Consider the following 16,065-nt stretch of genomic DNA (forward strand, 5'->3'; position numbering starts at 1 on the left):
GAAAAATAGAGGAGGGATGTGGAAGGAGGAGGAGGAGCAAGACCTCAAGCTCCCCTAGGCAAGAGAGAGTGGTCCTCCCTGGATTCCCTAGTGCCTTCCCAGGACCAAAGAGGCCCAATACGAACGTCTGTGAATGACAACTACTCCAGATATTAGATGACCAACCCCTTTTTTGCATTGATGCAGTGGTTTTTCTGTCCTGACAGCTCACTTTCCTTCCTGCACCAGGACACAGCACCTGCCCCATACACCTGTCCTGCTGATCCAAACGCTAAGGGACACAGTCCTCCAAGCTCCTCTTTCCCCCTATGATCGGGGGACACCACAATAAATGCTGGGAGGACCTGAAGACACTGTGCACAGCCCAGGTCAGGAAGTAGGAGTCTCCAGGGGAAATGCCAGAACTCAACAACTTCAACCAGTTGTGAGAAACTTTCCCGAAGAAAGCCACCCTGTCCAGGACTGGAGGGCTTTGATAATGGAGCAACTTTATCTGAATCCCCAGCTTCTGCCCTTGGCCTGAATCCTAGACCTGGAAAGCCATGTCTCCTCCTCGGGGCTCCTGGCATCATCCCTGGCAAGCATCCCTCCAAGGGCTGCCTTGCTTGGTCGCCCTCTCGTCCCTTATCTCATACTACCAGGCTTTTGCTCCTCAACACTTAGCGTGTTCATTCTGTTGACCACACCTAATAGGAAGCCCTTGGTTTTTTTCCATTGCAACTGCCAAATAGGCACAGTTCGTTTTTTGTTTTTACATAAATTAACAGGAGAACGCTACAGAAACTACAAAAGTCAGCTGCTCCTCTCTCCCATCACTCCAAGGAGGCTTGTTTTGTGCCCCACCTGGAACTTGCCGAGAACTAAATTAATTCCCTTGAGGCCACCAGAAGGTTCCTGGGAAGCCGACAGCTGGATTTGGGCCAGGTGAGTGGTTCCATTTTCATGGCACTCATGTACATCTTTCCTCTCTACACCCTGTCCCTATTCCTGAGTGACAGGGAGAGCTCAGGGACTGTCACCAAGAAGGCAAGCATCAAAGAGGATGAGGGCATCTGCCCACATACCTCCTCTTGTTTTACATAAAGGTCAATCGTGCAAGACTGTGCTGGATGAAACTGCCCAGACCAGCCAATGTGTCTCAGAACATGTGTCCTTAAAACTGAGTTCAACATAAATAGCAAAGCTGAGATGTGTCTTGGACTCAGGCTATCACTGCCAAGGAACCTGGGGGCTCATGTCCCCCCTCCTCCAGCTGCAGAAGCTTTCTTGGGAGAAACAGGGCCCAAAAGGGTTTAAGGGGATGGACGGATGTAGTTCTGAACTTTATTTCACTAAAGCGAAGGGTGGATTTTCTCCTCAGTGCACTTGTGTTCATGACAGAATAGAGCCTGACATCAGGCAATACTCTTACATAAGTAGTTGAGGAGTTGGAGCCCATTCACCCTGGAGAATGTGCCCGTGGCATTCTTTTATTTGTTTGTATCTTCATTTAAATTCAATTTTTTATTTTTTTATTTTTATTGGTGTTCAATTTGCCAACATATAGAATAACACCCAGTGCTCATCCCATCAAGTGCCCCCCTCAGTGACTGTCACCCAGTCACTCCCATCCACTGCCCACCTCCCTTTCCACCACCTCTTGTTCATTTCCCAGAGTTAGGATTCTCTAATGTTCTGTCTCCCTTTCTGATATTTCCCACTCATTTTTTATCCTTTCCCCTTTATTCCCTTTCACTCTTTTTTATATTCCCCAAATGAATGAAACCATATAATGTTTGTCCTTCTCTGACTGACTTATTTAACTAAGCATAATACCCTCCAGTTCCATCCACGTCGAAGCAAATGGTGGGTATTTGTCGTTTCTAATGGCTGAGTAATGTTCCATTGTATGCATAAACCACATCTTCTTGATCCATTCATCTTTCTATGGACACTGAGGCTCCTTCCAGTTTGGCTATTGTGGACATTGCTCCTATAAACATCGGGGTGCAGGTGTCCCAGCAGGCTCCCAGTGCTTCCCTATTGAGAATGATATTTGCTGTGGGCTTTTCATAGATGGCTTTTAAGATGCAGAGGAATGTTCCCTCTATCCCTATACTCTGAAGAGTTTTGGTCAGGAATGGATGCTGTATTTTGTCAAATGCTTTTCCTGCATCTATTGAGAGGATACTATGGTTCTTGTTTCTTCTCTTCTTGATATGATCTATCACATTGTTTGCTTTATAAGTGTTGAACCATCCTTGCATCCCAGGGATAAATCTCACTTAGTCATGGTGAATGATCTTCTTATGTACCCTGGATCCTATTGGCTAGTATCTTGCTGTGAATTTTTGCATCCATATTCATCAGGGATGTTGGTCTATAATTCTCCTTTTTGGTGGGGTCTTTGTCTGGTTTTGGGATCAAGGTGATGCTGGCCTCATAGAACAAGTTTGGAAGTAGTACATCTCTTTCTATTTTCTGAACAGCTTTAGTAGAATAGGTATTTTTCTTCTATAGATGTTTGATAGAATTCCCCTGGGAAGCCATCTGGTGTTAGACTTTTTTGACTTGTGAGGTTTCTGATGAGTCCTTCAACTTCCGCCCTGGTTATTGGCCTGTTCAGATTTTCTATTTCTTCCTGTTCCAGTTTTGGTAGTTTGTGGTTTTCCAGAAATGTGTCCATTTCTTCTAGATTGCCTAATTTATTGGCATGTAGCTGCTCATAGTAAGTTTTTAAAATCGTGTGTATTTCCTTGGCATTGGTGGTGATCTCTCCTTTTTCATTCATGATTTTATTAATTTGAGTCTTTTCTCTTTCATTTTTAACAACGCTGGCTACTGGTTTATCTAATGTTATTAATTCTATCAAAGAACCAACTCCTGGTTTTGTTGATCTGTTCCACAGTTCTGGTCTCTATTTCATTGAGATTTCTTCGAAACTTTATTAATTCTCTTCTTCTACTGGTGTAAGTTTTATTTGCTGTTATTTCTCCAGGTTTTTTAGGTGCAATGTTAGGCTTTGTATTTGAGTTCTTTTCAGTTATTTGAGGGATGCTTGTATGGTGATGTATTTCCCCCTCAGGACTGCTTTTGCTGTATGCCAAAGATTTTGAATGGTTGTATCTTCATTCTCATTAGTTTCCATGAATCTTTTAAATTCATCTCTAATTTCCTGGTTGACACTTTCATCTTTTAGCTGGATGGTTTTTAACCTCCTGTGTTTGAATTCCTTGCAAATTTCTTCTTGTGATTTAGTTCTAATTTCAAAGCCTATGGTCCGAAAATATGCAAGGGATGATCCCAATCTTTGGTATTGGTTATGACCTGATTTGTGACCCAGTATGCATCTATTCTGGAGAAAGTTCCATGTGCATTTGAGTAAAATGTGTATTCAGTTGCATTTGGTGAAAGTTCTATAAATATCTGTGATATCCATCAGGTCCAGTATATCATTTAAAGCTCTTGTTTCTTTGGAGATGTTGTGCTGACAAGGTCTGTCATTTACAGCAAGTGTTGTGTTAAAGTCTCCCAGTATTAGTGTATTATTATCTAAGTATGTCTTTGCTTTGGTTATTAATTGAATGATATACTTGGCACCTTCCCACATTAGAGGCATAAATATTCATGATCATTAGGCCCTCTTCTTGGGTAGATCCTTTAAGTATGACTCTAATTCCTCTTCATATCTTATTATAGTCTTTGGGATATAGTTTAATTTATTTGATATAAGGATGGCTACCCCTGCTTTCTTTTGAGAACCATTTGAATGGTAAATGGTTCTCCAACCTTTTATTTTCAGGCTGGAGGTGTCCTTAGGTCTAAAATGAGTCTCATGTAGACAGCAAATAGATGGGTCTTGATTTTTATCCAGTCTGACACCCTGCACCTTTTAATAGGGTCACGTTCAAAGCTACTATTGAACGATATGAATTTCATGTCATCATGATACCTGTTGTGTGCCTGTTTTTGTGGATTATTTCTATGGACTTCATCTTTCTTTCACAGAGTCCCCCTTAATATTTCTTGCAGAACTGGTTTGGTGATCACAGATTCCTTCCGTTTCTGCCTATCTTGGAAGCTCTTTATCTCTCCTTCTATTCTGAATGAGAGCCTTGCTGGATACAGTATTCTTGGCTGCATGTTCTTCTCATTTAGGACCCTGAATATATCCTGCCAGCCCTTTCTGGCCTGCCAGGTCTCTGTGGAGAGATCTGCTGTTAGCCTAATACTTCCCCCCATAAAGTTTAGGGATCTCTTGTCTCTTCCTGCTTTAAAGATCTTCTCCCATCTTTGGAATTTGCAAGTTGCACTATTAAATGTCGAGGTGTTGAGTGGTTTTTATTGATTTTATTAGGGGATCTCTCTACCTCCTGACTTTGAATGCCTGTTTCCCTTCAAATGTTAGGGATGTTCTCAGCTATGATTGTCAAATACACTTTCTGGTCCTCTCTCCCTTTCATCAGCCTCTGGAACGCCCATTAAACGTAGATTTTTCCTTCTGAGGCTGTCGTTTATTTCCTTTAACCTTTCCTCGTGATCTTTTAATTGTTTTTCTCATTTTTCTTCAGTTTCCTTCCTTGCCATCAACTTGTCTTCTTTGTCATTCACTCGTTCTTCTACCTCATTAACCTTCGTTGTTAGGACCTCCAGTTTGGATTGCATCTCATTTAATTGATTTTTAATTTTGGCCTTATTAGATCTAAGTTCTGCAGTCATGAAGTCTTTTGAATCCTTTATGCTTTTTCAGAGCCACCAGTAGCTTTATAATTGTGCTTCTGAATTGGTTTTCTGACATTGAATTATAATCCAAATTCTGTAACCTTGTGGGAGAGAGTACTGCTTCTGGTTCTTTCTTTTGTCCAGAGTTCTTCCTTCTAGTCATTTTTTTCTCAGTGCAGAGTGGCTAAAAACATGTTATACTGGAAAGAGGAAGGAATAAAAAGAAAAAAGGGAGAAAACAAAGAAAGAACAAAAAAGGGAAATAAAGCAAAACAAAACTAAACTAAACAAAAACAAAACTAAACCAAAGAAAAACAAAAGAAAAACAAAAAACAAACCAAAAAAAAGGAGGGGTATCCTTTGATTCTATATAGTGTAAGTTCCTCGTCTTCCCCTAAAGCTTTCCAGCAGTGCATGGTTAAGAACCTGCTCTTCCCCTTTCCTTCAAGCTGGTCTTGTGGAGGAGTGGTTTGCTGTGCTGATTGTCAGGTGTGTGCCCCTGGGGGAGCTGCTCTTCTCCCTGCCAGGTGCACTGCTCAGTGGGAGCTGTTTATCCTGTGAGGCCCCTGTTCCCTGGGGCCCCGCTCCATCCCAGGCACAGGGTGACACGGGAAGGAACAAGACTGGCGGCTGCCAGCTCTCCAGCCCTGGAGTCTGCTCTAGCAGTAACTACCACAGCTGCCAGTCTGCACTGGCCTGGATGCTCCTGGCCTGGATGCTCCGGGATCCTGGGGTTCTGATCGCATGCTCAGGGCAGGAGCATCCTTGCTGTCCTGTGTCTTCCCAGCCTCCGCCTGTCCCAAGGGGAGTGCCGGACCCTGGGCTGTGTCCCCCGGCACCCTGGGCTCCAGGGCCTGCACCTCTGGAATCGTAGTCTCAGGCCGGGTAGCCCACTCAGTGCAGAGCCACCGCCTGAGCCGCCGCCTGAGCTGCTCCCAAGGCCCCGCGAGACACGTGTCACAGCCCTTTTTGGAGCTTGGTCTGTGGTGTGTGGCACGCTCTCCCCCAGGGCGCACTTCATCTGCTAGTGACCCCGGGAACCTGGGGGCTCCACTGCCCCTCCTGGGATCCTGCCCGAGTTCCCTGCGAGCGCCTTTCCATCTGGGAATATTGCTAACATTCCTGCTTCTCCGGGACTGGGCTTTCCTGTCCTAGAGGCTCTCACCACCTGGCCTTAGCCCAGCTCCTCGCGGGGCCCCTCCCCCACTGGATGCTTTTTTATTTTTATTTTTATTTTTATTTTTTCCATCTTCCTACCTTGATAGAAGCGAGAACTCTTCTCACTGCAGCATTCCAGCTGTTCTCTCTTTAAGTATCAGGGTGAATTCTTAGGTTTTCAAGATGATTTGAAAGTTATCCAGGTAAGTTGGTGGGGACAGGTGAGTTGGAAACCCTAGTCTTCCGCCATCTTGCCCCGCCCCCCAGTTTTTCCCCATTGAGAATGATATTTGCTGTGGGCTTTTTGGAAGTGGCTACTAAGATATTGAGGAATGTTCCCTCTACTACATTTTGACGAGTTTTAATCAGGAATGTATGCTGTATTTTGTCAAATGCTTTCTCTGCATCTATTGAGAGGATCATATGGCTCTTGTTTCTTCTCTTGGTGATATGATCTTTCACATTGATTGTTTTTAGGACTATTGAACCATTCTTGCATTCTGGGGATAAAATCCACTTGGTCATGGTGAATAATCCTCTTAGTGTACTGTGGGATCCTATTGGCTAGTATACTGGTGAGAATTTTTGCATCCATGTTCATCAGAGATACTGGTCTATAATTCTCATATTTGATGGGGTATTTGGTTTTGAAATCAAGGTAATGCTAGTCTGTTGGTGGCATTCTGAGGACAGATGAGGATAAGAGAAAGGATATCCTTGAGAAGATGGACACAAAAGCAGGTGGGGATGTCATCTCTCTGACTCTAAGATGAATAACTTCTATGGGAGTGTGAGGGTCAAGAGAGTTACAAGGGACCTTTCTCTCCCCTGGCCATGTTTCCATCACTCCCATTATCCTACTGGTTGTACCTGGTTTCCCACCAAGACAGAGACACAAACAAAGAATAAGAAAGAGAGACAGAGACAGAGGGATACAGCGACAGAAATGAACTCAGTCTCCTATGCGTGAGGCTCAGGTCTCTCCATCCCCAGCAGGCATGGCAAACAAACGTGGTCCAGGCATCTGCCCACCCAGCTGCTCCATTCTCTTCATGTTTCTGCAGCTCCTGTCCTGCAGCATCCCTGGAAATGGTAGGAGACCTCCACCCGCCCCATGCTAGGAGGATGCCAAGTGCATGGAGACGATGCCAGAGGGGCTGGGCTGGCACCTTCCACCTCAGCTGTTAGCCAAGGGTCCAAGCAGTCCTTCCCAGGGGACCTTGGGGATGGGTGGGAGGGCCCCTGGTCTCCTCACACCAAGCCTGGCTAATGCCTGCCCATCTGCTCTCATTAGGGAAAGCCGACTTCTCTGTCTTTGCACCTGACAAACCTCTTCTGGCCGTGGTTGGGGAAGAGGTGGATCTACCATGCCATCTGTCCCTCAATATCAGTGCCGAGGACATGGAACTGCGGTGGTACAGGGACCAGCCATCCCCAGCCATGCATCTGCATAAGAATGGGATTGATGTGCAGGATGAACAGATGGCAGAGTACCAGGGAAGGACCACCTTCCTGAGCACCAGGCTGGCCCAGGGCCAAGCCGCAGTGAGGATTCACAATGTCACTGCTCTTGATAATGGGACCTTCCACTGCAACTTCAAAGATGGCATCATGTCTGCAGAGACCACACTGTGGCTGAGGGTTGCAGGTGAGGGCCAGCTCCTGGCACTCTTGGTCTCCCTGAGTGCTTGCCCCCAAAGCTCATGCCCAGCTGATGATCACCCCTTTATGGCCTAGAGCCTGAGCATGTCCCATAAGAAGCACTAACATGCTTGCAGCAGGGACAGTGTTTCTAGAAAGCACAGTTTCAGGCACCTGGCTTTGTTTTCTACGTTTGCTCCTCTCCCTTACCCAGCCAACTCATAAAGAGGGAAGCAGAGATAGAGAGGGAAGGGCAGAGGCAGAAAGAGAGACAGAGACACAGGAAAAGACACTAATTTTGTAATAGGGATTTTTTTCATTTCTGGGCCTTTTCTGGTTGGTCTTGTGCTTTCTTGGAACGAGGGTAACATATGGCAAAGAAATATTACACAGAGTAAGTAGTCTGTGAGAAACCCCTAATACCGGTGGAATTCTCAGCATCTGTATTCTTCTGATTGGAAGTGGCGGTGGTTGTGGAGATTGGCATGGGCGTCTCTTCCCACAGGGCTGGGCTCAGAGCCCAAAATCCAAGTGGGACCTGGACAGAGTGAAGGTGTCTGGGCACAGTGCACTTCGGAGGGCTGGTACCCAGAGCCCCAAGTGGAGTGGAGAGACCTCGGGGGACAATCCCTACCTTCTGTGACCAACCTGTCTGCCTCTCCAACAACGGGCCTCTTCAGCGTGGTGTCCAATGTGACTCTCCTGGACAGGGATGTGGAGGGCCTCTCCTGCTCCATCATCAGCTCCCTCCTCCAGAGGAGGAAGGTGGCCAAGAGCTACTTGCCTGGTGAGTGTTCTGTTCTGTTCAGGCCTCAAAAGCTTGGGGCACCCCAGACAATAAGTAGCTCATATCCAATAGCATGCAAAATCACAGAATATTTTTTATGATCGGTTCTTTAGAACTCGTTCTTTAGCTAGTTCTTTAGGTGTAATATCTACTCTTTTACAGCTTCCAAATATATAACAGAGCACTATTAACTGTAGTTGTCATGCTGTATGTCACCTTTCTGGGACTTGTTTATTTTATAAGTAGAAATTTATAATCTTTGCCCCATTTCACTGATTACCCCCACTCCCACTTTACATTTTGAGACTCTAGAAATGAATCTATTCTCTGCATCCAAGGTGGGCTTTCTGGTTTTCTTGGATTTTGGTGTTTTTTTTTTCTTGTTTTGTTTCATTTTAGATCCCATTTACATAAGATCACCCATTATTTTACCCTGTCTGACTTACTTCACCTAGCCACACGTCCACACAATCCAACCATGTTATTGCAAATGACCCAATTTCCTTATTGCTTATAGCTAAGCAATTTTATCCATTCATCCATCAATGGACACTCAGCTGTTTCCATATCTTTACTATTGTAAATAACAGTGCAAGAAATGTAAGAGACATGTATCTTTTTGGATTGATATTTTATTTTTTAAATAAATACCCAGAAGTGGAATTGATGGATCCTGTGTTAGTTCACTGTTTAATTTTTGAGGAGCAACCATCCTGTTCTCCATGGAGGCTGCAACATTATTTCCTCTCTCATTAGTGCTAAACAATATTCCATTGTTTAGACTACCATTGTGGGCTTGATGGACCACAGCCTGGGCTTCCAAGTTTCACTCTGTATAAAATTTTCACTTCTAAATAACCTCAAGCTTATGGAAAATTTGCAAGAATATCACGCAGTGATATTCCCATCCAGTGTTTAACACTCTGCCATTTATCTACCATTTCTCCTGATTTTGCACCTGTCATAATTTCTCTGTACAAACACAAGTAGTGTTCTCTGAGTTATTTCAGGTGAGTTTGAAACATTATGCCCCCTGACTCATGAACCCTATAGTGTGTGTGTCCTAAGAACACAGGTGCTCTCTTACTCTGATATCTTACCTGGCTCTGTTTTAGCTCAGTTGTCCAGAAGTTTGCCATCAATGACGTGGAGAACTGTGCTGCCTCTGATCCTCACTGTAGCAGGGCTTGCCATAGCTGGAGCTACCTGTCTCTTCCAGAAATGTAAGGGGGAGAGGAATAGGGTGGAGCTGGAAAAAGAGAGACGGTATAGAGCAGAGGAGCAGTGCTCCCAAGGTTAGCAGGCCCTGGTAGGGCAGAAGCACCCCTTCCAGCCAGGGCACAGGTGTGGAGCCCTGCATAAAGTCTCTCCTGTGCACACCCTCAAGCATGGGAGGAATGGGAGAGGCCTGCCCAGGACACAGCTCGAGGACTGCCCACTTACCATGTGCCCAGTAAAATCCTCTGACTGTGAGAGGTGTGCAGCTGCTCTTCAGCAGGTGACTTCAGGAACGATGGAGGGCCTCTGTGTCAGAGACAGAGAGATCTGAGCTTGAGCCCCAGAAGGTCTATCAGTCAGGGGTGATGAGAGCATCCTGAGAATTGCTCAAGTGACAAAAGCATCAATGTGCCTGTCATGTGACAGCATCCTGCTGTGGGTGCAGGATTATCAGTTTGCATTGTTGCACTTACCCATCCACTGCCCTCCCTGCCTCCTATGTCCTTGCCCATAGTGTTCAGACCCCAGCCTGGGAACAGATGTCCCCATGACAGAGGTGGGAAGCCTAGACCATCTGGATGTGCTTCACAAAAGCCTTCCTTAAAAAGAAAATGACCCTGGTTATTGCTTTATTGGCCACTGAAGAACCTATATTTGTTCCTGTTTCACAGGATCACAGCTAGAATTCATTAAATCTTGTTTTGACTTAGCTTCCACGAAATTGAACCTTGGCCCCATTGGATCAGCACAATCCCACAGTTTCACATCTTTCTGTTTTCTTGCAGGCTGGACAGAAGATGTGATCATCTATGGTGAGGTCATGCTGGGGGCTAGAAGCCTGTGTCCTTGGCCTGTGTGTTTATGTGCACATGTATGTATGTGCTGTATGTGAGTATTGTACCTTAATGTGCATGTGTTTGCATCTGTGTGTGTACATATGCATGCACATGTACTGGTGTATATGTCTGTGTGCCTCTGTGTGTATGGTGTGGGCGTGTATGTGTTTGTATTCCTTTTTGGTCCAGAGTGCTGAAGTGCTGTCCTAAATGCTCTTGAGTGGCAGCCACGTGGCTCTAAACATCAAGTTTTGGCTGTCGTGGGAGACCTTAGCTCCTGTTTATTAGCTGAGGTACAGACCTGCAGAGTGGAGGCAGCAAGACAGCCAGCCACTGGAAGGCAACCTGTTACCACAGAGAGTGCAGAACCAGTGACTTTCTACCCCAGGACACTCTCTTTGGGAGATTGGGGTAGAGAAGGTACAGTCTGGCCATGGACAAGGAACCCCCAGAACAGGGAAGGGTATAGCTGCAGACCATGAACCAGGCAGATGAGAGGTGTCAGGGCACCTGGAAACACATGTCCTGAGCACAGACACTTGTTGAGGGTCTAGGAGGAAACAGAGAGAAGCCAATCATCCATTCATTCACTCATTCATTCACGTAAAATAGTGACCAGTCACCTCCTATGCCAGCAGTCAGCCATCTATTAGTGAATAAAATGGCTTCCTCCTGACCTCATGGAGCATAGAATGTATGTGAGGATGCAAGCCATCAGCCAGTAGTTTTTCTTTAACTGAAACTAGAATTAATCAGGGTAAATATTGTAGGAACAAACTGGAATACAATAATGAAGTGGCCAGAAGAGTTCACGTGGGATGTCCAGGCCCCTGAGGATGGTGGGATGGTAACACCCAATTGAAGGGCTGGGCGACAGTGGGGTCACCACCTTGGGAGAAAGAGAGGTGGACCCCCAACCATGGCAGGGAGAATGGGGTCTGTGGTATGTGAGAGCTGAGTATGTAGAGGAGGCACAGGGTTTGTGGGTGTCTACACCTGCAGAGCCTGGAAGGCTCAGGCAGGAGTCTGGATGTTATGTGAAGCATGGTTCAAAATGAGTGAGGGGGTTTAAGCAGAGGAGATGTGCTGATGGAGGAGAGGAAACAGCCCCAAAATGGGTCCTGGGGCCACAAGTAACAGGGTCCAGCAAGGGCAAAGCAGAGTGAGGAACCCAAGGTGACCCTAGGCAGCATGAGTTCCTCGGCCCATGGTGGCTCCATCTAACAGAAGGTTTGGGGCAAAACAAGATATATTTAGGCAAAAGAATGAAAATCATCTTAGACCTCTTAAGACTGAAATGTTTTCAATATACAATTGGGGACATCAGATAAATCCTTGAATATGCAAGTCTTGCGCTCCAGGAGAAATGTGGACTGGAGCTAGGAATTTGGAGTCCATGGCATATATCTGGCATTGAAATTGAGGAAAGTGTACCATGGAGTGCTCCACTTATCTGCACACCTAAAATTACTTTTCAAAAATTCTTCTTTAAGAAAAAAAAACGGTTTCAAAAGGAAGAAAAAGAAAGAAAGAAAAGAAAGAAAGAAAGAAAGAAAGAAGAAGAAGAAGAAGAAGAAGAAGAAGAAGAAAGAAAGAAAGAAAGAAAGAAAGAAAGAAAGAAAGAAAGAAAGAAAGAAAGAAAGAAATTAAGGAAGGAAGAAAGATATATCAAAGCTCTAGCCTTGGAGAACCTGGAATTTGAAGGTCTCTTTGAGCAGGAGTCTGGTCCGAGTAGGAGGGTCAGGGGAGGCTTCCCCACAGAAATCCGCAGATACAGTGTGTTGAAGGAGCAGCTGGCCATGTCCCTGGCAGTTGAAGAGTGGAGTAAAATTAGAACAAGAACGTGACTCAGAAAAACTGGCAAGTGTGATATGCAAGAGCAGTGTCCCCTGTGGAGACAGCTGGAGGGAAACTTCAAAGATTACCTGTGCAGTGGCTAACAATTGTTGAGGGAGGAATCAGGTGGAGTGTTTTGTTTGGGTTTGTTTTGGTTTTACTTTAAGGTCCGTGGTAGTATGTGTGTCACCTAAAAGGAATTTTCCGGAGTGAAGATGCATGAGGGAAAGGAAACAAGCTAGGGAACAAGTTTACAGGGAAGATAATCCACAGCTTTGGATAGGATGAAGCACAGACCTACACTGGCAGTCAGGTGTTGGGTGGTCCAGCACAGGATGGATGGCACAGGTGTGCTCCACTGCCAGGTGTGGAGTGGTGGGCCAGAACTCATTACTGAATAGTTTTGCATCAATCTTAGTTTTCTGATTTTGATCATTTTACTGTGGGTTATGCAAGATGTTGTCATAGACATAATGTTTGTGCTATTTTTCAGCTTCTTTGTAAGTCTAAAACTACTTTTTTAACGTGGATAATTTTTATTTAATGAGAGCATGTAGAGTAGAAGGAACCAGACTCATTGTTCAGCCAGGGAGTCCGTATTTGGCAATCATGGAACATGGGAGGGCTCCATCCCCATGGCTGACTCTACAGGGAAGGAGTCAGAGTGGAGAATTCAGGAAGCAGCAATGAGAATTCTGTGGGGAAATATATGGTCTTTACTGGAAAGAAAAAAGGGAACATGGTTCTAGCCAGAAGGAAGTAGAGATCAGGGAGAAATCTGGGGTTCATGTAGGAGGAGAGCTGGATCATGTCCAAGTGACAGGGATGTAAGGTCAGGAAACATGAGTGTCTGGGGTACCTGGGTGCAGACTCAAGCAAACAACAGCATAGCTGGCTTTAGAATGGGCAAGGGTGGACACTGGCTGGGAGGTTTCTGCTGTTCAGAAGGTGCCTGCTTGGCAGCTAGACACCCAGCTGGTCCCCACACACCCTCCCTGCCACTAGAATGGAGCCCAATGTAGACAGATCCTCCTCCTGGTCACATGTTGGGGTCTTGAGAGCTCTGAGAGGGATGGCAGGGCAGGAGAGAAGGGCTCTGTTTTGGAAGGTGTATTCATTGCAGCTTCTGGGTTCCTTAAGATGCCTCTTAGGCTTTTCCACATGGGACTCCTCAGTCGTTGACCCCAGAGCTGTCCAACGGCACCTGCATCAACACCTGTGGCACCATCTCATGTCCCCTGCATCCTTCCATGTCCTCTTATGTCTCTCTTTATCTCTGTCTCTCTGACCCTATCCTTCTCTCTTATGTCTATCTCTCTGTGTCTCTTTGTGTCTCCCTACCTTTCTCTTTGTGTTTCTGTGTCTTTATGTTTCTTTATCTCCCCTATTTCTCTATCTCTATCTGTCCCCCTCTCTCTGTTTTTCTGTCTCTGTATCTGTCTCTTTCTCTATATCTCTGTCTCTATCTCTCTGTGTGTCCATGTCTATCTGTCTCTGTCTATCTCTCTCCTTGTGTAATTGGGCCTATCTGTCTCTCCTTGCTATCTTGTCTCTCTGTGTCTCTAACTATTCTTGTCTTTCTCTCTGTTCCTGTCTCTATCTCTCTCCCTAGTCTCCCTGTCTTTCTCTATTTCTCCCTATCTCTCTGTCTCTGTTACTATCTCTCCCCTATATCTCTCCCCCTATGCCTTTGTCTCCCTCTTTATCTGTTCCCTACTTCTCTTTGTCTCTATCTCTGTCTCTGTCTCTCTGTCTCTCTGTCTCTCTCTCTCTCACACACACACACACACACACACACACACACACACACACACGTGTTGAGACATGGAGTCCAGGGACGTGAGTAGACCTCACTGTGTGCTAGCTATGTACCCTCTTTAGTAGAAATCCTCCCCTGGTTCTGACCTGGAGTTGCCTCAGCCATTCTGGGTGGCCTATTTGCATGGGGTCCTGAACAGAAAAAGCTGGAAGCATAGGGACACCCAGGGAAGCTGTGGTCACCTCTCCCAGAGGTCTTGGGGTCCCCTCCATGTAGGATTGTAGGTTAGAGACACAAACCCCCAGACCTGACCCTCTTCTCTTCCCACAGTCAGCCCATCCCTGGACCCTGACACCGCAAGCCCCAAACTCGCTCTGTCTGAGGACGGGAAGAGTGTGAGGCGGCTATTCTTTGACCAAGAGCTGCCCGACATCCCCAGCAGATTCGACCAGGACCCCTGTGTGCTGGCCCGGGAGCAGTTCTCTGCTGGGAAGTATTACTGGGTGGTCCAGGTGGGGCATAGGAAGGCCTGGAACTTGGGCGTGTGTCTGGACAGCTTGGATCCGAAGGGAAGGATCCCCAAGGCCCCCACGAATGGACTCTGGGCCCTAGAGCTGTACAAGGAGACATTCTGGGCACTCACCTTCCCGAGGGTTCGCCTATACCCTTCTGAACCCCTGCATCAGGTCGGCATTCTCCTGGACTGTGAGGCTGGCAGAGTCTCCTTCTACAATGTGGGCAGTGGATCCCTCATTTACACATTCTCTGGACTCTCTTTCTCCGTACCCCTGAGGCCATTCTTCTGCCTTTGGACTCATGACCCTAACCCCCTGACCATTTGCACAGAATGCCAGGACTTAGAGGCATTGGGATCTCCTCAGAGCCAGGGACAGAAGGTGGGGAGCCTCCTCCATCAAGACCCATGATCTCTCCCCTCAGGCCCATCATAGATTTGGGGAAACCATATCCATTCTACATCCCAGCTATACCCATACAAGGGTACACCTTTCTGAATTATTCTGTCTCATCTTCCTTTTCATTCCCTGTACTATACTAAGAATATATTATGGGCTGAACCATGTCCCCTCAAATTCACATGTTGAAGCCCCAACCCCCAGGACCTCAGAATGGGGCTGTATTTGGAAATGGGGTTTTTACAGAGGTTTTTGAGTCATAAGGAGGTCTCTAGAATGTGCCTTGATCCCATATGATGGGAGTCCTTATCAGAAGAGTGGTTTAGGGTACAGACACACACTGGTGGATGACCATGCATGCAAAGACACAGTAAGGAGATAGTGTTTACATGCCACGGAGAGAGACCTCAGAAGGAGCCAGCCCCACCCACAGCTGGATTTGAGACTTCCAGTCCCAAGGATTAGGACACAATAAATATGTGTTGTTTAAACAAACCTCCCTGCCTGTGGTATTTTTTTACACAGCCAAAGCTGACTGGGATATATTAATATGCACAGTGTGGTGCTTTTCTGAAATATACTTGGGGTATTTGGAAAGCACTGAACCCAGTGCCAGATGTGAAGTAGTTACTCAGTAAATGCTAGCCTTTCTCATTCCCTTCTCCTCTCTCCTTCCCCTCCTTTAGCCATTCTTCTCTTCTCTTTTCCCTCCTCAATCCACCTTACCCTCCTCCAATATCTCCTTAACCACCTACCTCTCTCCCCCATTCTCCCTTTATCTCTCTCTTCCCTCCCTACCTCCCCCCTTCCTCTCCATCATCCCCCATCCACCTTTCCTTCCTATGAGTCTTCGTTACCCTTCTCATTCTCTAACCCATCCTCTCCTTCTTCTTTCCCCTCCTGCTCCTCTACACCCAACTTCTCTTCCTACCCCCTTTCCCCTCTCTCACCTACTTCCTTCACACTCCTCCCTACCCACTCCTCTTTCTTCCTCTCCATGTCCCCCTCACAATACCCAGGACATTTGGTCTACCTTAGCACCACCCTCTTCTTCACTATGGTGGGTCAGTGCAGATCTAGCTGAGGGTAAGTCAAAGATTCCAGAGCTCCCCAGATCAGCCATGGAAGCAAATGAAGATGAACACATGACAGTCCAAAACCTTTGGGGTTCAGCAAAGGCAGTCCTAAGAGGAAAGTAGATAGCAATACAGGCCT

At 46.2% G+C, this 16,065-nt stretch overlaps 1 protein-coding gene across 2 annotated transcripts; it reads left to right on the plus strand.

Moving 5' to 3' along the window:
* Positions 1–697: 697 nt before the first annotated feature.
* LOC482200 (butyrophilin-like protein 10) lies at positions 698–15,345 on the plus strand. 2 transcript variants are annotated; one of them, XM_038556405.1, is made up of 7 exons: positions 698–924; positions 6,856–6,951; positions 7,154–7,507; positions 8,006–8,287; positions 9,403–9,510; positions 10,291–10,317; positions 14,267–15,345. In XM_038556405.1, exons 2-7 carry the CDS (start codon positions 6,858–6,860, stop codon positions 14,860–14,862), a joined length of 1,461 nt encoding a protein of 486 aa, XP_038412333.1. In that variant the 5' UTR covers positions 698–924; positions 6,856–6,857; the 3' UTR covers positions 14,863–15,345. The 2 variants fall into 2 exon arrangements, with proteins under 2 accessions (XP_038412333.1, XP_038412334.1); XM_038556406.1 differs by lacking the exon at positions 9,403–9,510.
* The last annotated feature ends 720 nt before the right edge of the window (positions 15,346–16,065 follow it).

This window comes from Canis lupus, chromosome 14 (genome assembly GCF_011100685.1).
Source record: "Canis lupus familiaris isolate Mischka breed German Shepherd chromosome 14, alternate assembly UU_Cfam_GSD_1.0, whole genome shotgun sequence".
In the NCBI taxonomy this organism is placed as follows: domain Eukaryota; kingdom Metazoa; phylum Chordata; class Mammalia; order Carnivora; family Canidae; genus Canis; species Canis lupus.

Excerpts from the sequence above, each read along its gene's own strand:
- LOC482200 (XM_038556405.1), top strand. The coding sequence starts at position 6,858 with ATGGCAAACAAACGTGGTCCAGGCATCTGCCCACCCAGCTGCTCCATT. Across the intron at positions 7,508-8,005 it reads ACTGTGGCTGAGGGTTGCAG|GGCTGGGCTCAGAGCCCAAA; the intron begins GTGAGGGCCAGC and ends CTCTTCCCACAG. Across the intron at positions 9,511-10,290 it reads TACCTGTCTCTTCCAGAAAT|GCTGGACAGAAGATGTGATC; the intron begins GTAAGGGGGAGA and ends GTTTTCTTGCAG.